This window comes from Ovis canadensis, chromosome 17 (assembly GCF_042477335.2).
Source record: "Ovis canadensis isolate MfBH-ARS-UI-01 breed Bighorn chromosome 17, ARS-UI_OviCan_v2, whole genome shotgun sequence".
NCBI classification, from domain to species: Eukaryota; Metazoa; Chordata; class Mammalia; order Artiodactyla; family Bovidae; genus Ovis; species Ovis canadensis.
This window is the reverse complement of record NC_091261.1, coordinates 80,010,087-80,033,516: the sequence shown is the minus strand read 5'-3', so window position 1 is coordinate 80,033,516 and position 23,430 is coordinate 80,010,087. Positions and strand designations below refer to the sequence as shown.

General features: G+C 62.2%; 1 protein-coding gene across 2 annotated transcripts in view; it reads right to left on the bottom strand.

The window, feature by feature from the left end:
- OSBP2 (oxysterol binding protein 2) overlaps positions 1-23,430 on the bottom strand; it is a 122,022-nt gene that overhangs the window by 15,576 nt on the left and 83,016 nt on the right. For both annotated transcript variants that reach the window (XM_069556926.1, XM_069556927.1), the window contains one exon: positions 9,641-9,897. In XM_069556926.1, coding sequence (XP_069413027.1) covers positions 9,641-9,897 — 257 coding nt within the window. The remainder of the gene's footprint in view (positions 1-9,640; positions 9,898-23,430) is intronic.

Genomic DNA, 23,430 nt, shown 5'->3' with positions numbered 1-23,430 from the left:
GGTGTCCCAACATGGGCTGGGGTGGGGGGAGAGACTCCTGGGGAAGGGAAGAAAGCTGCTTATGTGCTCAGCAGGCTCTGGAGGTGAGAGGCTGCAGCCCGGCTCTTGCAGGCCTGGGGCTCAGTGGGCTCTGTAAGGCTCACCCCCTGGACTGGAGCTGCAGCCACGGACTGCTGCATGACCCAGGGGCCCCGAGGTGGGTCTGGGGGCCCCGCTCCAGGCCCAGCCCTCCTGCTCCCGAGTTTGTGACCTGGAGCCAAGCCTGCCACCCTGGGTCCCCCAGTGGCCCCAGCTTCACCCCTGCCCCGCCCCTCTTACAGTAAACCTCAGGGTAGGGGCCCTGCCAGCAGCGCTGACCACCCCTGCAGGGGCTAGACCAGCAGGCACCTCTCTCCTGGGTCTGCCCTGGCAGGTTAAGAGGCAGCAGAGGGGTGGGGTGGGGGGCTGAGCACCCCTCAGAAATGTCCCCCACGCTTACAGGAGCCCCAGCACCCCAGGTCCTTAGCCCAGAGCTCAGCCCATCCTGGGGAGCTGCCAGCCTTCAGCGACCTGAGCGCGCGCCACCCCTCCCCTGCTGACCCCAGTGGCCTGCGTGCACGTCATCCCTCCCCTGCTGACCCCAAGCGTGGCCCCAGTGCCCCGTCAGGTTAGTCTGGACTCCGGCCACCTGTTTGCCACCCGAGGAGGGAGCCCAACTGCAGGGTGCAGGTCCACTCTGCTGCTGGTTTGGGCGGCTCTCGGGCCACTGAGCTGGGTGTGTGGTGGTGTCAGAAACTCACCCCAGAGGCCTAGCGTTGGCGGGTGGGGTGTGCCCTTGTCTCCTTGGGCCCACTGCTTCAGGGAAGGCCCCTGCTGGGAGCTCCTAAGCCCCCAAAACTGAGGCCCAGGGAGGAGGGGCTGCCTAGGTCAAGAAGGGGCGAGCAGGGCAGGATGCCGGGCCCCTGGCCTGCGCGTCTTGGGTAGGGCGTGAAGGGATCAGGGCTGCCATGTGGGGCACGCATGATGGGTGCTCACGGGTTTCTGGCTCTGGGGTCTGTGGGTGCCCTGCCCGGTGGCGCGCTGCCTGCCCCGTCGGACTGGCCTGGCAGTTCCACAAGGGCCTCTACCTAGCACTGCTGCGTGGCGCCTGCAGCCGTCACTCCCCGCCAGCCCTGCACACATCTGCAGTCCACCCCGCGAGTTCTAACGTGGGTGACTGCTGCGCGGCGCCTGCAGCCGTCACTCCCCGCCAGCCCTGCACACATCTGCAGTCCACCCCGCGAGTTCTAACATGGGTGACTGCTGCGCGGCGCCTGCAGCCGTCACTCCCCGCCAGCCCTGCACACATCTGCAGTCCACCCCGCGAGTTCTAACGTGGGTGACTGCTGCGTGGCGCCTGCAGCCGTCACTCCCCACCAGCCCTGCACACATCTGCAGTCCACCCCGCGAGTTCTAACGTGGGTGGGTGCTGCGTGGCGCCTGCAGCCGTCACTCCCCACCAGCCCTGCACACATCTGCAGTCCACCCCGCGAGTTCTAACGTGGGTGACTGCTGCGTGGCGCCTGCAGCCGTCACTCCCCACCAGCCCTGCACACATCTGCAGTCCACCCCGCGAGTTCTAACGTGGGTGACTGCTGCGCGGCGCCTGCAGCCGTCACTCCCCACCAGCCCTGCACACATCTGCAGTCCACCCCGCGAGTTCTAACGTGGGTGGGTGCTGCGTGGCGCCTGCAGCCGTCACTCCCCACCAGCCCTGCACACATCTGCAGTCCACCCCGCGAGTTCTAACGTGGGTGGGTGCTTTGCTTTTATATAACTCACAGCATTTAAAACAATACTTGTGAAAGAGCCACAGGTCAACCTACATAATTCATACAGACTCAGAACTCCACACGGCCTGGGGTCCCTACCAGCAAAAGCAAGGAGGGGAAGATAACAAGGACCACTGTCCAGCACAGGAAACTCGACTCCGTGTCCTGTGACAACGTGGAAAAGGGTCGGAGAATGAATGGATGAATGAGCCACGTTGCTATACACCTCAGGTTAACAATGCAAATCAGTTTAGAAAAGGGGCTTCTCTGGTGAGAAAAGCCTCTTCTCCAGAGGCTGAAATTTCACCCCCCCAATCCAGGGGCCCCAAGTTTGATCTCTGGTCAGGGGAACAGCTCCTGCATGCTGCAACTCAAGATCCTTTGTGCTGCAGCTAAACCTAGAAGAGCCAAGTAAATCCTTAAAAAATGACAAAGCCAACGAGGGAAAGATGACTGGTCTGAAGCTGAATTAGGCTCCTTTCCTCCTCTTGATGTTCATGAGGCTCTAAATACTCTAGAAACGACCGTTTTCTTGCCCAGCTTCTCTCAAACCTAGTCCTAGACCTCTTCCACACTCATCTGTGGCCCCGTCCTTCCCCACACTCCCTCCCGCGTGGCCCCCGTGTCTTCCTCCCTTTCTCCAGCCCCACCACCCTCTGACGCCCACAGGCTGGGGCAAGGGCTGCTGGCACCCTCACAAGCACTGAGGAACCGTCACAAGTGTGGTGTGGTGCAGGGAGGCCAAGGGACCTGCCCAAGACCGCAGGTTGTGCTTGCAGGACCAGGGTCCGAGTCTCCCTTGTCGAGCTGGGTCCTTACGCCTGTGTGGGCGCCCCCTTGGGCTGGTGTGGCCCCCAGGGCCTCCCTGCAGTGGAGCCGGGCTCCTTGGGACGCTGCCCCGCCTGGGCCTTGAGGTGGAGGCTGTTGCTGACACAGCCAGGGCTGCCCGCCAAAACCCCGGCGGCCCCCCACCTCACCACCTCTGAAGGACAGGCCGACGTGGAGCCAGAGGCACAGGGCTGCCTGGACGCACGCGGCTGGGGTGGGCCATTCCCACCGATGCCAGGGGTCAGGGGCGGGGGTCGTCTACAGGTGATGGGAGCCCGCGCCTTTGCCGCCCCGAGCTGCCTACCTGGCGTCCGTCCCCAGAGGCAGCGGTTTCCCCTGAGGCTGCCGCCCTTCCCCGGGCCCCATCCTGGCTGATGTAGAGGGAGCAGGGGCTGGCCTGGCCCCGCCACCCAGAATGCTGAGCTCTGCTCGCTAAGCTGGATTAGGCCTGGGGCCCGGCGATGGGCAGGCAGCTGGGGGTGGCGCCTGGAGGGCCTGGCTGGCCCTGGCTGTGAGCACAGTCACCTCTCCTCCCTCCCGAGGCCTTGTGCCCCGCCCTGTACAGGATAGTGCCCTGCGGCCGCAGAGCCCCCCACACTGCCCTGGGCCCACACCGGGGCCCTTAACGGCATCACCTTGCCGCCCACCCAGGGGCAGGCCTGTGAAGGTGGCTGAGGGCTGCCCACCTGGGGAGCCCGTTGGGGCCCAAGGGAAGCGGCTGCTGGTCACCCCAGCAGGTGTCCCGTGGGGCAGATGCCAAGGGTCTGGGCTGCGCCCCCAGCCCAGCCACACCCAGAGGAAGGAGGACGCGCACTAATGGCTTTTGTCCCCCCTAATCCTAATCCTCATCACAACCCCAGCCTCCCTGCTCCCCACACCAGGGCGGGCGAGCAGGGTGCTGGGCCTCTGCCTGGGTCTTTGCACCCCTGTCCCTGTGGCCCAGGGAGCCTCCCAAAGTCTAGGAGGGTCTGCAGAGCTGGAACCCCTGCTTGGGTCTGGCCTTCCCAGCGGCTGCTTGGTTTCCCATCGGTCTCTTGTCTGGCCACAGCTGACCCAGCTGGGCCATGAGGGCGCCGGGGAGTCTGTGAGTGTTGACTGGGTGGCCCTCGGAGCCACAGGGCAGGTGAGCTCAAGGGCCGACGTCCAGGACCGGGTTGGGCAGGCGCCCTGGGCCACAGGGCCAGTTCGGACGGTCTCCAGCCCTTGACACCCAGCAGGTTCTGCTCACCCAGCTCGCAGGGAGGATGGGGGAAGGGCCATGCCTCCCCTGCAGCAGCCACGCCATGCCCGGGTGTATGGCCCCGTGGCTGGCTCTCAGCCTCGGGCTCCCAGGTTGGCGGGCGGCCAGCCACCTTGCCACATCGACCCTCCCACGGCCCGCATCATGTGGACCGGCCCCCGGTGCTCTGTGGTACTAAAGGCGGCGAATAGGGGGAAATTCTTCTGAGTCAAAGGTTCCGTGAGCCCCTCTGTATGTCTAGCAGCTCACGCCAGGTCTGGGGAGCTGCCTTCCCCTCCCACCCAGGAGCGGCAGGCTGGCCTCCGCACTCTCCTCCCAACAGTGGGAAGGGACTGCCCAGGTCACAGGTGGCCACCTGGGTAGGAGCACAGCCATCCAGGCTCTGAGACTGAGAACAAGGGTCCCGAGGAGCCACAGTGGTGCCAAGCTCTGCAGGGGGGCCTGTGGCTCAGGACCAGCCATGTAGCCACACTGCACGTCCACCAGCCTTGCCGCCCCTCTGGGCCGAGCCTCTCCCGGGGCCAGGCCCCCTGCTCCTGTGGGCTTGGCTCAGCCTGGCTGCCACGCACACGGGCGAGCCCTCCCTGGACATGGAGGGCACTCGCTCACGGCCCTGCGGGGGCGGTGTCTCACTTCTGTCCATACTTTAAAGTAGCTCCTTCCAAACTCAAAATAGTTCACCCTTGTGGGCAGGAGCCAGTCCCATCTGGACGCCAGTTCGCCAACTGATTTTAGACAGTCCTGGAATCTATTTTTACTCCTTTCCCTAGGCCCCGAGTGAGCAAGCTGCTGGGAGCCAGGCAGCAGTCAGCTGGACGGGAGCCTGCCCGCAGGCCCTGGAACGACCCGGAGGGTGGCTCCACTTGGGTGGGTGCAAGGGGGCCCCGTGCTCTCCAGACAGGGCTCAGAGCAGCCCCAGAGGGTCTCCAGCGAGAAAGGGCCCCTGCTGACCAGCTCTGTTCCTCTGATGCCCCACAGGCGAGGCCCCAGCCCAGTGCCCGGAGTCGCTGCCTCTGTTTCCACTGGCCTGTCCTGCTGCGGCGGTTTCCCCCTCGCCATCCGCCTCCCTAGCGCCCAGCACATCTGCTCAGCCTACCTTTGTTCTCAGCTCCCCCAGCTGGAGCTGGGCCCCCCGCCCCAGGTCCAGCTGTGCTGGTCGTGTCCAGTGTCCCAGCAGTCAGGGTCCGCAGTCCCCTGGCGGCCAGCTCTGCTGCAGGCAGCAGGGTGTGTCCTTTGTGGGCCACTACCTTCCCTGGCAAACGAGGGACCCAGCGTGCAGGTCCATCCTGCTGGGCCCTCGTCAGGGGACTTGGTGGCCCCCGCCCCCCAGCTTCCTGCACCTCAACTGTCTTTGGTCTTTTGGGGGGCACACCCACCCCCAGCTCTGCTCACTTGTAGGCGGCCCTCACCCTGTTCCTGCCCAGCTTGGAGGCGCCGCATCAGGAGGGGGTCCCAGCCCCTCCACACTGGGGCTGCCCTCGCTCTGGGCCTTGCGGTTGCACCTGAATGATCCAAATGACGGTGACGAGGAAGCTGTAAGGACACCAACCTCGTGTGGCTGTTGCAGGGAGCAAACGATACCAGGAAGGAACCGGGGTGTCCTGGGCGCCTGCCATCACTGCCACCCCCCAGAGGCCGGCCCCAAACCAGGGCATCTGCTTCACCACGCAGACAGGCTCGGGGGAAGAAGACAGGAGTGCGTTCTTTCAGCCCTTGGAAACTAACACCCGAGGATGCACTGGCGACGTGTTAGTTCTGTCCTCCTCCGCCTCAGGCCCTGTCACGGAGCCACTGCTGTCACACGGGTGTGTCCTGGCGCTCTGGGGCGGCTCGCGGCCTCCACACCCAAGCCAGGGTTGGGGGTGCCCCGCACACACTTTGGGGCTCAGCCTAGGAACCCCGCTTGTTCACAGCTCCTCCTAAATGGCAGTTGGCAATGCCAGCACGGGCCCGCCTTTGATCAGTCTCATGAAATCGCTCACTAGGGAATTCGGCCGGACACGGAGTGGGTCGCTCAGTTGCTCCTGCGTTCTTTCACAAGCCTCTGCCCCACCCCGCTGTCTTTCTCTCTCTTTCACTGACGCTCCCACATGCCAGACTCTGTGCCATGCCTGGAAGTTACAGGGCTCCGGCAGCATGAGGGAGAGTGGGTCCAATCCCTGCAGGCACCCAGCTCAGCGAGGAGGACGGGCACGATGCTGGGGTAGAAAAGCCCGTGAAACAACAGGGTCCTACCGCGTCAGCACCCTGGATAAGCCACAGTGGAAGAGAACAAAAAAGGGACGTGAATGCGTGCACGACGGAGGCGCCGTGCGGTGCAGGAGATACCGTGCGGCACCCAGAATCAGCTGCACTTCAATTAATTTCTCAAAGTCCCAGAGGTACGTGGACCTGCCGACAGGGCAGAGTGGGATAGGCGGGGTGAGGGTGGGCAGAGGGGGGCTTCCTGACCCTCCTGCCCCCTAGGAGACCACAGGCTGGAGCGGGGAGCTCTGGAGCCTCGAGACCTGGGCTCTTATCCTTAGCAGCTGCCTCAGTCTCCCTACCGTACGCTGCTGAGTGGGCCAGGCGTGCAGAACGCCTCGGCGGCGGTGTGGCCACAGGAAGTTGTTTCTCTTTCTGTCTGGCTCCCTGTGGGCCAGTGGCCCATCCCAGCCCCTGGCACCAGGGCTGAGCCAGCCAAGCAGACTGTGAGACGGGCCTGGGGGTAGCTGTTGGGCTTGTGGGTGGGCTCAGGAAGACCCTACTGTGAGAAGAACACGTTTATGATCTGACGGCATAAAGCCCTGTTCCTATTTCTCTGCAGCCAGGCTGGGTCACGCCTCTGCAAGGCCAGGTGACTGGGGTGGTTCTGCACCCTGCTCTGGGCCTCGTCTGGGGGCAGAGCCTGCACTTTCTTACCGACGTGGCAGCTGAGGAAATGGGGCTCGGATGACTTTGTAGCAGGTTACTGAGATGTGGGCCACTTGGAGCTGCTTTCCTGAGACGTGAGGCCCAGTGCGACTCCAGCGTGGTGTCTCGGGCAGCCCCACTGGGCCACTGTTAGGGCCACAGGTAAGACCTGCACTTGGCCTTGAGGGGTACAGTGTCGGGTGGGGATCAGACGTGGAAATGGCAGGCTAAGTACTGCTTGGCTGGCTCAGTGGTGCCCCCTGGGGACTGGGGGATCTAACAGGAGGCCCTTCTGGCTGTGGTGACGTACAGGGGCCTCGGAAAGATGAGCAGGGATCTGCCCAGCATCGGTGTGGAGGGGGAGGGATATTCTAGAAGGCGCAGCACAGCAGAGGGAACACTGCAATATCCCTGATGCAGAACCCCCAGCCTCCCGCTCCCTCGAACACACATCACAGGGGCCACCCTCGGGGAGCAGGGCCACGGGGAGGCCTGCCTCGGTTGCCATGGTCCCTGGGGCCCTGGAGACCATCCAGCATGCCTCCCTCCCTGCCCTGCTGGGAGCTCGGGGTCTAAAGGCTGAGAACAACGCTACCTCCCCACAGATCCGGAGGAGGCTCAGCAGCCTTGTCCCACTTCTCTCCTGAAGGCTGCTCAACCCCAGACTCCAAGGAAAAGTGAAGGTCCGGCAGCCGCCTCCCTGGGGCCCTCCCACGGAGGTGACCACCTGACCAGCCGGCCCCCGCTTCCTGCTCCCCTGCCACGACCCAGGCTCAACTGGAGCCTGTGAGGTGGAAAACCCACCGCTGTTCACCATGCACAGGAGGTCGGGGAGAGGCCCCCAGGTTCCCATGGAGGATTCCCCCTGGGCGGGGTGGGGTGGGGGCCGGGAGTGGGTGGGAGAGAGGTCCCCAGGTTCCTGTGGAGGGCTCCCCACAGTCTGGGCAGGGAGCTGGGAGGGGGTGGTGGAAGGCGGGGGCTCGCAGCAGTGGGAGATCCAGGCTCCTCCTCCTCCCGTGAGACCTGAGGGGTCTAGGGGACAACTAGGGCGGCTCCTGCCCATCCTGGGTCCCCACCGTTGCAGGAAAGACCCTGGTCCGGCTGCTGCCCAAAGGTAAGAGGTGCATCAGGGTCTCAGCGTCTCAGCATCTGAGACGGGGCTTGGGCCTGGGCAGAGGCCACCTTCCCTGTGTTGACCTCAGAGTAGGAGGGGCCTCTGTGGCCCTTGGGGGTCTTACCCCAATCATGACGAGGACTTAACACTCCCCCCGCAGGCTGCACGGACCTGGGCTGTGTCCAGCTTTGGTGGCCCCGGGCCGCTCTCCCCGTGGGTATTAATGGTGAGGCCATGGGGAGGGTAAGGGGTCCTGGGCGGGACGGGCCTCGGTTACAGCTCTTTGGTCCAACCCCTCCTCAAAACTGGGGTGGAGGCCGAGGCCTGGCCAGGGTGGGGGTGTGGGCACTCGGTGTCTGTCAGCCACACCGACTCCTGCTGGGTGAGGAGCAGCTGAAGGGAAGGGCCCCCATAAGGAATGGGGCCTCTGCTCAAGCCTGGACCCCCAGCAGCTCACTTCTCTGCCCCTCACGGGAGCTAGACGGGGCAGGGCCCTCCTCAGGGTCACAATCGCAGCGGGCAGAGCGCAGGCTCTGCCATGTGGCTATATCTCCTGGTGCCAGGGGCGCCCACGGGCTTCCTGACCAACCACGGGGCTTCAGCTTCCTTCCCGCCACGCAACTTATCACACACTCAGGTGGCGAGCCGTCTTGACGGCTTTGTAAACAGACGGGCCTCTGATGCCCGATAAATTCTTTCAGCTAGAGACGTCAGCTGAGCAGCTCATTATTTGGGAAAACCCAGAACGGCCCGTGGAGACGATGCGGCTCCAGGCTCGGCAGGCGGGGAGGCCGTGCCACGGGAGCTGTGAGCGTGTTCTCGCCCTTGGGCCGTCACCAGGAGATGCGCGCTGACCCAGGCCCCTGGAGTGCGGGGACAGGGTGCAGGGGCCGGGCGTGCAGTGGGCTGCAGCCCCCGCCATCCCACTGCCCTCGGCTCCCCTGCTGCTGGATGCACAGCCCAGCCTCCGCCCAGGCCCCTCGCTGCAGGGCCCGAGTCCCCAGGTGGGAACTGCCTGCTGCTGCTGTAGCCGTCCTGACACCTGCCCTGGGCCTCGTCCTCTGGGCCCGCCTCCACTCCCCACGCCTGGCCCTGGCTCCCAGCGCCACCATCCTGGCCGGGGTGTGCCCTCCCGCGGGGCTCACCTGGAGGGGAGGCTGTGGCCAGCAGGCCTGTGTCCAGAGGGAGCACTCATCAGGCTGAGAGGGCGGGCCCTGTGGCCTGGCTCAGCCTTGTCCTCCGCCACCACCGAGAGGCCCTCTAGGTTCCTGGTCACGTTGCCATGTGGCTCCTGGGACCCGTGCAGAGGGTGACCCCTGGGGCTGACCCCTCAGTCCACACATGTGGCCCCTCGTTCAGCCCTTTACTCTTAGGTGGGCAAGACCGCGGCGGCCTCAGCTGGGAAGCTCTGCTGGCCGAGGGACTCCTCCAATGCCAGGCACCCCCTACATGCACGAGCCCCCCTGCTCAGGGGTCCCGGACACACCATGTCTGGGCTGGACACTCGAGAACAGGGGGTGAGCAGCAGCTGTGGTGGGACAGTGTGGCAGCCGCGTCCCTGCTGTGGGCACGGAGCTCACTGCTCCGCTCAGCACGGCCTCCCGTGCCCAGGCCCGAAGCGCCTGCCGGGCCCCATGACCAGGTCCGGGCTCCACCTGACAGTGAGGGCCAGTGACCTGGCCCGGTCCCAGGGGCGTGGATGGGGTGATGCGGAGGAGGCGGAAAGCAGGGAGGGGCGGCCCAGACCACCCACCCTCCAGCGGGCCGGGCACTCACGTTGATCATCGCATTGGACGTGATGCGGAAGAGGGTGGCCCGCTCGTTGACCGCCTTCAGCTTCTCACTGCTCTCAGCCGGGATCCGGAGGCCGTCCAGCTCGTTCAGGGAGCGCTGCAGCGCCACGCCGTGCTTGGCCACAAGCTCATTGCATGTGCTGAGGTCGTCCAGCTTCAGCGAGAGGCTCCTGATGGTGCCGTGCAGCTCGCTCTTGTCGGCTGGGGAGGGAGTCCCGTCCTCGTCGTCCCCAGAGTCATCTGTGGAGAGACGCGGCGTGGTTCTCAGGGACCAGCGCACACCACACACCAAGGCCCCCGGGAGGGTGATGCCGGGACGGAAGGGCAGGTAGAGCTGCCCGGGAGAGCGAGCAGGTGAGGGTGGGGTGTCCCCCAGCCCCCTGGTGGGTGGGATGGAGAGGGGAACCAGCTTGAATGGACAGGGCCTGGCTGAGCTCTGCGGGGTGCAGGCAGAGGTGGGCCGCTCCCATCCCAGACCCGCAGAGGCCTCGAGTCACAGGCTGGGCTGGCGGACCCCACTTCCCCCAACTCCCCACACCTCACCTCACTGTCCTCTCTCCACCCGCCCGCGGTGGCACCGAGCTGCCTGCTCCCTACAGACACACCACTGCTCGTGCCCCCGTGCCCCGGAGCTTGCCGGCTGTGTCCCTGGCCCAGCGCCCCCTGGGACCCCTCCCCCAGGCCACAGTCACAGCCCCTCCCTGCTGCTGCAGGGCTCCCCCAAGGAGCAAGGCCACGCTCGCCTGTGGGCGCCCCGCATGGAGACACTGGCCGTGTCCTCTCAACGGCCTTGTCAGGCAGGGGCTGTACTGTCCCCGGGGGGGCAGACAGACGGGGCTTGGCGAGGTGAAGTCTGGACCCATACTCCTCCCACCGCCTCCGCGGGCTAGTCTGTCCGCCTCCAGAGCAGCGCCCTCACTCCGCGCTGTGGGGTTCCCCAGCTCACTCCCCTCCCGCCACCCCTTCACCTCTCACAGGGCCCCAGGTGCCCTCGGCGCCCCATCCTGGGAGTCTGGGGTACCTTGGAGCCTGGCGCCTGGCCAGCCCAGCCTGCATTTGAGGGGGCCTCTGTGGAGAATGCGGCGGGGTGGACGGCTGGCCTGGGCCCTGCAGCCGCTTCAATACCAGCCTGTGAGTGCCCAGGGTTTCTAAGATGCCTTGTTTCAGAAATAATTAGCAAGAAACATACATATATATACACATTTTTTTTTTTTTGGTGACGAAAATCTGGAACCCAAGATGCAGATTTTTGAAAAAAGTACACAGTGTGAGGAAACAGACTTCCTCCCAAGGCAGGCAGGGTGCGTGGGGGCGGCCGTGGCTGAGTCACCGCCGCGCACGCCCTGAGCCGGGGGCAGTGCCTGGCCAGCCGCGGAGGGCCCGCCAGCAAGGAGGCGGTGGGGGGCAGCCGGGCCGGGGACAGGGCTCACCCCCCCATCCAGCCCCACCGCAGCCCTGAAGCAACCCGCCGTCTGGAGACCGCACGTGCTGGGCCAGGTCCTGACCCCTCGCCTAACCAGCAAGAATGCTGAGCTGCCAGGTGGCCGGTAGACAGCGACTGTTCCCACTCTGCAGGCCTGAAAACACAGCTCCTGACACCGAATCGCGGGTTTAGGGCCCTGCAGCTAGGGGGTAGAGGTGGATCTACCTCTACCAGGAGCGGTTCCTCCTCCTGGATCACCTGAGAAAGGCTCGAATGACTGGGGCATATCTTGCCGTCCTGGGCGCCTGGCCCTGGGCGAGGCGCTGCCTTGGTGAGTGCACACTGATGACCTGATAAGGAGGTCTAGGGGGCAGGAGGTGCCCTGAGATTACCCAGGGCCACGGTCGTGGGTTCTGCAGGCTCCAGGCCTGCCAGCTTCAGAGCCGGGGCTCTGAGTTACAATGCAGCCTCCCCTCGCTTCCAGGGTTCACCATGTCTAATAACCAGAACGGCCGCTGATCGGTCAGCGTGGCTGCCGCTGGGCACCGGGAGGGGCATGGGGGGCACTCTGGCTGTGGTCAGCCTGAATGTGAGCCCCTGTACTCCGAGCAAGAACTGACTGCCCAGACTCTTCCTGCAAGGTGGCCGGGAGCGGGGGTCGGGGGGAGGTTACTGCACCTCAGCAAGCAGCTCTGGGGTCCAGGTCCGGTCCGGCTGCCTGGGATGCAGGGAGCTGCTCTGCTCCCAGGGCACTGGCTGGGTGTCGGGCGGGATGGGAAGGCGCAAGGTCAGCAACTGCGGAGCAGCACAGTGCCCTGTGGGGAGGGCCAGTGCCTCCCAGAGAGACGGTGAGGGCATGAGGAGAGGAGGGGAGGGGAGGGGAGGGGACGGACGGCTGGTCTTGGGTGCATCCCGGGAGGCCTGCACAGGGGCGGCAGTCACACACAGGAGGGCAGAGTTGAGGGAAGGGGCACAGAGCCGCAAGCTAGAGCAGGGAAAGGGCACGCTGAGGAGCCTGGGCCTCCATCCTGTGGCCAGACGGACTGTGTGGGCATTTGAGCAGAGGTCCATGTTAAAGAGGAGGCTCTGGTGGCGGAGTGCAGGGAGGAGCCGAACGAGGAAGGGGACCCTGGCCCCCAGATGGTGCACTCTGGCTGTGCCGAGTCCCAGGCCTCGGTTCAGGGTCTCTGCAAGCAGCAAATCCACGCTGGACACACAGATGAAGCTCAACATCAGAGACGCAAATGAAGCCACTCGGTGTGACACTGCTCAGGCTGGCAGAAAGGACGGGTGGCGTTAACTCCGCTCGCGCTTTCTGAGAGGCCGGCAGATCCCCTCATGTGCATGAACAGGGCGGCTTGCTTCACCCCCTCAGCTCAGAAGGGAGCTCTGCTGGCGGGCACGTCGTCTGAGGAAGGAAGGCGCTCGTGTGCAAAGGGGCTTAGGCTGCGGTTCTTGAGCAGGTGGCCCTGGGGGTTCTCAGGCTTTTCTGACCCCACATGTCCTCTGTGTCCCCACTTCCACTGGGACTAAAACTCAGGGACAATGAGCTTGTGAGAGGAACAAAGTGACCACCCACATCACAACAACACGCAGACACTGAACAACAACACGCAGACACTGAACTACCCACAGACTCAAACCCGCAGAAATGCAACTGCGGGAGCAGCAGCACCGAATCCCAGGGCCACGCCGAGGCCACGCTCCCAGCTACAAGGGAGCCCCGGCCGGCGGCAGAGCCCACGCGAAGGCCAGGACCCGCACAGCGCGGCCGCGGGGAGCGCCTGCCAGGCTGCCCTGGGGCGGGAGCACGAGGGGTCGGAGAGCAGAGGCTTGGCCCGAGGGGGCTGAACGGAGTGTCTGTGAGGGGAGAAGGATGGGCGAGTTGGTGGGGACGGCGAGGAGGAGGCCGGAGGGGGAGGCAGCTCTGCCCGCCCGGCCTCCTGCCTCCTTCCCCCGCAGCCCAGCCGCCTCCGTGCTGAACCCCTGCTGCCTGCCTGCCTGCACGCTGCTGCTCCTGGGGCTTCTGACGTTCAGATCAAACCTGCACACAGGACTTCCCTGGTGATCCAGTGGTTAAGAATCCACCTACCGATGCAGGGTACGTGGGTTCGATCCCTGGTCCAGTGCCGCGGGACAGCTAAGCCCGTGAACCACAACTGCTGGGCCTTGCTGCTTCGCAACAAGAGAAACCACCCCAAGACTGCACGTCGCAACTGGAGAGCGGCCCCTGCTCTCTGCAACCAGAGGAAGCCCGTGTGTGGCAACGGAGACCCACCGGCTAAAATAAGGTAATTAAAAATAAATAAGAAGATTAAAAAAAAAAAACTCGACAGAAAAGCAACTAAGCAGGAGCCTGGCGAGCTGCTCCACCAGCCGCAAAGGCCACGACTCCTGAGAGCCGACACTGCCCTGCAGATGAGGAGGCAGGGTCTGCCCTTCCTCCCCAGGGAACTCCAGGCCAACACGCTGGCACCTTCTAAGAACGACATTCCTCAGCCAGGGGTACCCGGAGCCTCCTGGCTCAAGTGACAGCAGCCAACAGCAGCTCCCGGCTGTGGAGCACGGGAAGAGCCCCCAGCCTGGCCCACAAGCCGGGAAGTGGGGCTGGGGAGGTGGTCAGGGTACGATGCCGGCGGCTCCGGGACGGCGGGACCATGTGCTGCGACAGCCCGTGGAATCAAGGGCTCCAGCCTGTTCTCCTGACACCCCCGTTTCTAGAAAAGCACCAACTCCCAAAATACCCATTGGATTTCACCGGCTAAATGCAAGGATGAATCCTCCTTTTTTTGCTAGAAGAGAATAAATCCATGACATTCGGGTTACTGATGCGTTCCCCAGGTAGCAGTCGCAAGTTCTCCATCCACCCCGACCGGGCCAGCAGAGCATGGCAGTCCACGGCCAGTGCAGGCGTTTCCAACCCTTGGGGGCTACCCTGGGTTGGCTAGTGTGTCCCCCCCAATCCGTGTCCTTCCTGAATCTTCAGAATGTGACCACAGGACTCCCTGCTGGCATAGTCGATAGGAGCCCACCTGCCAATGCAGGGGACACGGGTTTGATCCCTGGTCCGGGCAGACCCCACGTGCCACGGAGCAACTAAGCCTGTCGGCCACAGCCTACCGAGCCAAGAGCCGCAGCTCCCAAAACCTGGGCGCCTAGAGCCTGTGCTTCCAACACGAGACGCCACCGCGACGAGAAGCTGCGACTGGAGAGCAGCCCCGCTCACCCCAGCTAGAGAGAGCCTGCAGTGAAGACCCACTGTGGCCAAAAATAAGTGAAAAGTTAAAAAGAATGTGACCTTATTTGGGCTGCTGCAGGTGCCATTAGTTAAGATAATACTGGGGTAGGGCCGGTCCTTGATCTGCTATGACGGATCTTACAGGAAGGGAAGCAAAGATGCAGGATACACGTGTGCTGATGGAGACTGGAGCGGAGCACTAACGAGCCCAGGGTCGCCAGCGGCACCCGCAGCGGAGACAGGCCTGGGACTCACTCTCCCTGGGCCGTCAGAGAGGAGCCCTGCCGACACCTTGACCTTGGACTTGGCGGGCTCCAGAGCCGTGAGAAGGTAAAATTGCGTGGTGTGAAGCCGTGGGTTTGTGGAGACTTGTTACCGCAGCCCTGGGAAACGGCTCCCGCAGCTTCAAGTGGCACAGACTTAATTTGCTACAGCCGTGGAGGGCAGAGGCCCTAAGCGCGGGCTCGTGGCGAGGCTGCGCTCTGCAGAAGGCTCCTGGGGAGGGCGTGTCCTCCTTTTTTCTGGCTGTAGAGGCTGCTCCCATTCCTTGGCTCGTGGCCCCTTCCTCCATCCTCAGAGTCAGCAGACCAGCACCTTCCAATCTCCTGACTCTGACCCTCCTGCCTCCCTCTCAAGGACTCCATGATTACCCCAGGTTATCCAGTCCTGCATAACCTCCCCAGCTCAGGTCCTCAGCTTAACCCCGTGGCTGCAATCCCTCTGCCACGACAGTAACACGTTCGCAGGTTCTGGGAATTAGGATGCGGACACCTTGGGGGCCGTCACTCAGCCACTGCACCGAGGAGCGGTGCACAGAGGCCTCACAGGCCCCTCCGAGCTCCCGCCAGCCTGGCACACACGCCTCTCCCTGACCACTCGGGGGGTGTCCTAAAGCCTCCACTGACCGCTGTGACTGAGGAGCCCCCAGGCACCGGCCGGACCGCGGCCGCTGGGACCCCTTTTCACCTGGAACTCCTGGGAAGGAGAGGGTTGCCACGGAAAAAGCCAGGTGGCTATTTTTAGAAGCAGAACTTTTTTCTTTCCCCCTCCATCTTTGAGGAAAATGGATCAAGTTTCTGGGTGGGCAAGCCCTGTCGGGGGGCAGGGCACACTGGGCTGGAAGGTGCGGGAGGGGTGGGGGGATGTGGAGTCGGGCGCCCGGAGCTGCCCCGTCTTGCACTGTTTCTCACTTCTCTGGGCAACCTGGCGTTGCCCTCACCTGCCCACGAGCTCCTCCAAGTCTAGCACTGGGTGAAGAGGACCGTCTCCCCTCAGCCACTGTGGCTGGAGATGAGTGAGGGTTGCCCTGAACCCACCAGCTCGCTCCCCAGTGCTCGGCCGGGACCTGCCTCCATGATGGGAGGAACACCTGAAAATGTGAAGAGAAGGTGGGGGCTTCTCGGAGGTAAAGGCTCAATCCTTGCTAGGCGGGCACCAGGTCACAGACCAGGCAGGCGCCCCGAGCGGGCAGGGCCATCAGAGAAGCCTTGTCCCGCTCCCCAAGGAGGCAGCCCACAGCCATTCGGGTGGGCCGCCGAGGCAGGTGGAGACCAGCGGACAGCAAGGAGCGCCACTGGCTGGCGGGGGAAGGCCAGGGGGACAGAACCTGGGCTGAGCGCACACTCCCGGCCGGCCGGCCCCCTCCACCTCACAGAAGACCGGGCGGGAGGCCTTGGGAGGAGGGCGCTGCCCTGCAGGTGCGCCCTGTGGAAGGGTGGCATGGTGACACCATGGAGGAGGAGGGGAGTGCCCCAGGGAGGGGTAGCAGGTGCGCTGGGCCACAAGTGGGGCGACCAGAGCCCGGAGGAGGCGCACCCCTGAGGTGCAGCCCCCGAGGCAGGCCAGGGGCCTCCGTTCCAGACAGTGAGGCCAGGGGACTAGGCCAGACGTGACCGGCGCCACCGAGGGCCCTTGGGAACGGGGCTGCCCCTCCACCAGGACACTGTCGGGTCTTCCTCCAGAAGGAAAGCAGGGCTGTCTTCCCAAGGCAGAGTCTGTGGGTCACTAGTCCTGCAGGGGGCTCTGCAGAAAAAGGAACCAATGATTTAAAAAAAAAAAAAAACTTTCATAAACAGGGTGAATGACGTCCCTTCCCCCGAAGCAGGTAGGTGACCAAAAGCTCCGAGAAGCTCGGCCTTGAGGACCCTGGAGGGCATGTCGGGATCTGGTGGAAACATCAGGTAACAATCAGGAGTAAATCGAGAAGCCCCAGCAGGCAGGGGGAAGACGCAAGCCAGAGTGCAGGCATCGGGTGGGCCTATCTCCCCTCCTCCCTCTGGCGGTAGGCACGGGGTGTGCCAAGGGCGGCTTCCTGTGCAGCGGGGTGCAGGGGTGGCCCCCTGACCAGGACAGCTGTCGAACAGGCTGAGTGGGCCACCAGGGGTGGGCGCCCCGGGCTTCACTCCGCTTCCACCAGAGGTGTCGGGGCACAAACGACACCCCGCCAACATGAATCTGGAGGCCGTACAGGCGTGACTCTGCTCTCCCCAAGGAAAAACAACCCCCAGGGAACCTGTGCTGGCTGGAGAGGCCAGAGGAAGGCTGGGCAGAAATCTCAAGAGAGCGAAGAAACACGCCCCCTCTCCTCTTCCTGGAGGGACTAGGACCCAGGGTCAGAGCCAGGAGCCATGACAACGAGTGAAAGACGTACGCAGGGGGCGCCAGAGACGCCCACCGACCCAGCGCCTCCCTCCTCGGCAGCGCCACGCAGCGTCCTCGGGGTGACGGACGGCTCTGGCCGCAGGGCCCCCCTCCGGGGAAGCGAACCCTGGTGCAGAGATGCAGCATAGAAATAGACGCACAGTTTCAACTGCGGCATCTGCTGCGACGCTGGAGGCAGCCTGCCGCCCACAGCCCCTGCCCGCTGGCAGAGCGCCCCGCCCAGCCAGGCTTCCACCCTAGCCAGGAGTCCACGGGTCTCCTGCAGGAACGGGTGCACTGCCGGGGGCTGCTGTCCCATGGTGCCCCACCACCACCCCCGCTAGGCCTCCAGACTCACTCATCTGCCTTGTCCTGGTCTGTGGCTCGCCCAGGGTCCCAAGCGGCAGAGGTGGGCTGCCCTCGGCCAACCTGAGGTACGGGTGTGAGGGCACGACTCCACGCCGCCCGGGTGTGGGCGGAGACACTGTAGCCCACCCCCCAGCGTGTGAGCCCTTGTTAAGGGGCACGGATGCTCCCCTCCCTCTGACCTGCTGATGCTGGGAGCCAGCCCACCTGCGTCTCAGCACGCGGACCCTCCCCAAGGCGCCTGGCCCGCCCAGAGGACAGTGAGACTTCTGATGGCGGGGGGAGCTGCCGTGTTGCCCCGACCTCCACCACAGGCCCCCAAACTCCACCCCACTGACTGCTGGCCCCTAGCCTCACAGAAAGCCCAGTAGGCCCACCCTCCTTGGCAAGGGCCTCAGTATTTTTGGAAAAGTGTCTCCAGGAGGTTTTACACCGTGGCCAGGTGAGAATGGTGAGGCCTCCCCAGCTGTGTTGCCTTGACGCTGTCTGTCTGTCCCCTGCACCCTAGCTCGAGTCTTGCCCCCCGGCAGCACTACAACCAGCCAGCGGGGCTGAGGGGCTCCCACAGACCCCGGGCGTCTGGCTCTGGGGCTCCATATTTCCGGGGCCCTATGCTGCCTTCTGAGTAACCACAGAAGATGAAGTTCTATCATCTTGGCAGCTCAGGAGATCACACAGAATCTCCACGCTGGAATCCAGCCTTTGTCCATGGAGCCCAAAGGCAGCTGGGTGTCGGGGTCTCGCCTCTGCTCCGAGTCCTTTTCTCCACGGCGGCATCACCGGTTAGCTGCCGCCTGGGTCCCATGGCGCCGTCAGCTGCGGCCCCCGTGGACTGGGGCCGAGTTGGGGACGCCAGGAGGGCTTCTTTCTGCCCCTGTCGGCCCAACCCTGCTCACGCTCCTCCCCGCCAGGCAAGGGCACCCACCCCTCCGCTGCCTGTTGTGGGACCAGAGATCCCAGAGCAATCAGAGCATCCTGGGATGGATAACAAGGAGCCCCACCTGTGGGATAGCCCAGCACCCACACCGGTTGCAAGTTCAAGGTCTGCGGCAGCACAGCTGAGCGCTCATGGGAGCCGCCGGCTTACGTTTCCCCGGCCTGATGACGGCCATGGCTACTTATCGGAAAAAATCGGACGTCCACGAGACCACAAGAGAGAACTTCCCATGCAGGGCTGTCTCTGGGCCTCGGACAGAGAGTGACTGTGGCAGGGGGCTCATTACCTCGGAGCCGGGGGGCCCCGGGCGGGTGGGCAGAGGCAGCCTCGTGTCTCTGATGGCAGCCCCCGAAGAGGAAACCTGGCGGCATGTGCTCAGAGTGAGGCCGAGAGCGCGGCAGGGGTGGGCTGTGTTTGGAGGCTGTTGGCTCCTCCCAAGGCCCTTTTATTCCTCTCCTCGTTCTGGGTCCCCGTCCGTGCAGCTGGTAGCCTGGCTAGGCCGTGTGTCCACAGGCCTCTGAACATGCCTCCCAGAGGACATGAAGCACAGTGGACAGTCCTCGTCGTGACCCACCGTCCTGGGGAGCCCCGACTCACAACTGGCCAGGGAGGCTGGGGATGGGGGTCGGCGCGGCCAGGGAAGGCATTCCTGTGCCTGGACAACACCGAGGTTTCCCAGTGCCCAGTCTCTCCTCCGCTGTCTGTCTCCTGTGTCACCAGGGACACTGCCGGGCCGGCGGGGCCTCAGCTCAGGTGTTGGTCTGGCCACCAGTAGGCTGTGTGACTCTGAGCAGGTCTCTACCTTCTCTGGGCCCCCGAGTTTGCTCCTGAAAGGAGGGGTCTACCGGGCAGACCCACACTGCTCCGGGGGAAAGGTTCACCGCTATGGTTAATACAGAAGTTAACACAGACGTGCCCTCGATCCTGGGGGCGCCTGGGAGGGGGAGGAAACGACCCTGGGACCAAGCAAGCAGCCCCACCGCACCCCGGTTTGCTGAAGAAGCCCTGGGGGCCAGGCCGGGGGCCAGGATCCACGGAGGCCAGGCCACCGGCAGACCGGGCAGAGCGCGAGAGTAACCGCATCCCGGCAGAGCAGGCAGAGCCCAGATCTACCACCTGGGAGTTGGGACTGGGGCTGAGACCCAGAGCCGGGGGGAAGGAGACGGGGCCGGGGGAGGGCCTGCGGGGGGAGAGGCTCAGGGGAACCGGCCCCCAGCCCTGCCCTCAGCACAGTTCCCTCCCCATCACCTCCCCACCTGCTGGACTAGGGGGGCGGGCAGCCACCCCACAGCTCAGAGGGCCGTAGCAGCAGGACCCCTGCAGACACCACCGCGGGTAGGGGGCTTCCAAGGCTTGGCCGTGATGGCTAAAGAGGAAAATCAATCTGAAAACAGACCCCAGAAAAGTCCACATTCGAGAGGGAAGCTTGGCCTTTTGAGGAGCTTGGCCAAAGATGAACGAGGCGGACTTCGCTTGCCCTTGGCTCCCGAGAACGGGAGATCAAGGCTTGTGACCCCGGACGTCTGATGGCCCCTGGCTCCGCCCTCCCGCTCGCCCAGCCTCGGTCGGAAAACTGTTCTACAGGGCCAGGGAGCGTTATTCTCAGGTTCTTGGCTGTTACGTTTCTCACTGTAAATCAAGAGGTTGGTTTTCTGCTTTCCAGAAGAAACGGAAATTGGAAATTCCAACTTGTGATGTTATTTGTGAAGACACTGAAAGTGACTGTCCCTAAAAACCGCAGGGGGTGACCAGGAGCTGGTGCGGGGGGGGGGGTGGGGTGGGGAATACGGCCACAGGGAACCGTGGGGAGGGGCACATGGTGGAAATGACAGCCTCCGTGAAGCCCGGGGAGGGGAGAGCCAGCAGAGATGGGGGAAGAGGGGGCGGGAGCGGGCAGGGAAGAACCCTGTCTCATGGAGGAGGGCCACCTGCCCGCCTGGGGCTGTGCCTTGCCGTGGGCTCCCTACCCCCGTCCTGGGAACCCCTCCTCAGCAGCTGCTCCCCGAGCCCCCGGGGAGGCTCCTCAGCCTGAGCTGAGGTCCCCTGAGGCTGTCTGGGAGCTTCCCCCCAACTGCAGAGCCCAGGGGGTTCTCACTGAGGTGGCAGGGCTGAGGGAGAAACCTGGGCACACGGAAAGGAAGGTGTATGCAGCGCTTGCGGGCGTCGGAAGACAGTCCCGCGCAGCCTGCCACCCACGGCCAGGCGGGCTTGAATTACAACCCCGAGGTCCGCAGAGACCCAACATTTTTGGGCCAAGTTTCCATCTGAGACCCGTCTCCAATTGGCTCCACAGTGGCCGGGGGGGGGGGGGCTCCCCTTAAATAGGTCAACTTTCTGCGGTCCTGGTCCCAGGCCCACCTGGGCAGGAAGGGGAGGCACTGAGGGAACAGGTGGTGGGGGGCCTCTGGGGGGCTGTGTGGAGGGATTTTTCAAGGCCACTTAGGACTGGAGGACCTCGGGGCCATGGGCTGGCTGTGTGCTACAAAGGCCCCTTTCCTGGAGCTGGTGAGGCTGGGGCAGAGACCCAGGCAACGACAGAGGGTCCCTGCCTGCTGACAGCACATAGTCAGCCTGCAGTTTGCACAGCCTCCTGGCGCTGTGGGCTCCACTGCCGGCGCCCTTCAGTGGCAGGGGCGCTGCAGAGGTCCTGCCCCCATCACCCAGTGGGCAGCTTGACTCCGGGATCTGGATGCTGGGCCCTGGAAGCGGACGTGCCCGGGCGACGGGCACATGAGCCAGAAGACAAGGAAGAAGCGGCTTCCTTACAGAGCAGGGAGAAAGGACCCTGGCACTTTATAGTTCATAAAAATGTCCTTCAAAAGTAAAGGTGGAAGAGAGATATGTTCGGATAAACAAAACCTGAGATAATTTGTGGTTCGCTGACCTACAGTAAACTTGAAAGTAAGTTTGTCAAGCCGAGAGGAAGTGATACCAAATGGCAACTCAGATCCACACCGAGGAGCAAAGAGGGCTAGAAATGACGGCAGGCAGGACCCTGCAGGGTCTCTTGGTGCAAACGCCCCTCTGAGTCTGGTTTGTAGGAAAAAGGCTTTAGTCCCCCCTGGGTTCCAAACTCGTCAGGGAGGAGGGGGGATGCAGAACGAAGGGAAAGCGGTGAAGGGAGGAAGGCGATGACACGACTCCGCATAAACCGAAGTCCCGGTTCCTCCAAGAGGCATTCACACGACAGTCAGACGCGTCCTGGGCTCTCTGCAGGATGGTGACCCTCACCAGGTGGAGGATGCTGACTACACTGAGCACGCTGAGCGCAGGCACACAGACGCCGGACTGGTCGGAACCAGAAGGCTGACGATTCCGGTTCCGGAAACGTCCCCGTTACCACCCACCAGTCAGAGGAAGGCCATGCACCCTATAGACCTCACCCCAAATGTCACCTTTAAACTCAAATTGTCCCTGAAAGCCTTCGGAGTTTGGGTCCTTTGAGCAGGAGCCTTCTCTTTGCTTGGCGCCCTGCAAATAAGCGCTGAACTTCCCTTTGCCACAGACTGGTGTCAGCAGATCGGCTTTGCTGAGAGGGCTGAGAGGACCCAAGTCCGGTTCGGTAACAGAAAAGATAAATGTGTGAGTGAACATAAGAGAGGCTGGTTTTCCTCCCTTTTAAATGTTGTTTAAAGGTAACTCATACAGCAAGTTTAAAAAGTGTGTTGTGTCTTCAAAAGTAAAGCAGGACGCAGCAGAAAGAGGGGGAGGGGCCATAGAAGTATACTGTTGTTAAGGGTCTGACTTATAGCTGAAATGGTGTATGATTTGAAGGAAGACTGTAATAAGTCAAAGATGCCTAATGTAAACCCTACAGCAGCCACTGAAAAGAGAGGTATGCAGTTACGAGCCAGTATAGGGAAAAAATGAATACTGAAAACATCACAGGTGGCAGAAGAGAAAAAAGAGCAAAACAGATGAGACAAAACAAACAGCAGAATAGTGGAGATAAACCCAAACACATCAAGAATCGCTGTCGTTTAGCTGTTAAGTCGCGTCTGACTTTTGCAACTGCATGGATTGTAGCCTGTCAGATTCCTCTGGCCATGGGATCCTCCAGGCAAGAATGCCGGAGTGGGTTGCCATTTCCTCCTCCTTGGGATCTTCCCGAACCCAGGGATGGAACCCGAATCTCCTGCATTGCAGGCAGATTCTTTACCACTGCGCCACCTGGGCTTCTCATATCAATAATTACATTAAATTAAAACGTTCTCAACATTCTAAAAGTCAGAGCCTTTATCAGACTGGATTAAAAAGCAAGACCCATTATAGGCTATCTTCAATAAAAACCCCTTTAAATATTAGAGCATAGATAACCAGCCACATGCTTTCTACAAGAAACACACTTTAAATATAAAGACATTGATGGGTTTCAATTTTAAGTAAAATACTAGGAAAGGAAACACCAGGCATACGGCAATTACAAGAAAGCTGAATGACCTTAATAACATCTCAAAAGAGGCTTTAGGACACAGATGAAGAGGGAAGTTCCATAATGACAAAAGAAGTCAATTCATTAAGAAGACAAACTCCTGGTTGGGCATGCACTTCCTAAGAGAGTCTGAAAGTAGGTGAAGCAAAACCAGAATTGAAATCTACAGTTCCAGTCAGAGATTTCAATACCACTCTCTTAGCAACTGCAGGAAGGTTTAGACAGAAGAGAGACTCGGAAGATGGGAATCTTCAAGTATCCTCTATCCATCAACCTGACTTAAGTGACCTTTATAGCACGCCACCCCTGCGATGGTAGAATACCCATTTTTTTCCAACAATATGTGAAGTATTCACCAAGACAGAGCAGTGCTAGGCTGTATATCAGATCTCAAATTTAAAGTGATAAGACGCATGTTCTGTGGCTACTACAGAATTAAATTAGAAAGCAATAACAAAAATAAACCTGGAAAATACCCTAATATATGAAAATTAAATCACACACTTCTAAATGACTAATGGGTCAAATAAAAACCACAAGGAAAATTCGATAATATTTGTAATTGAATGATAAAGAAAGTACGATAAAATCAAAACGTCAGGTTGTTAGAATGCAGAAAAGGAGTCCAAAATGGCAGTGGCTGAAAGACAAGGAAGAGAAAAGCCCGGGAAAAGAGAACAAAGGAAGGTCCGAGGACCGGAGTGAGGACCTCAGGTAAAACAAACAGCACTCCTGGC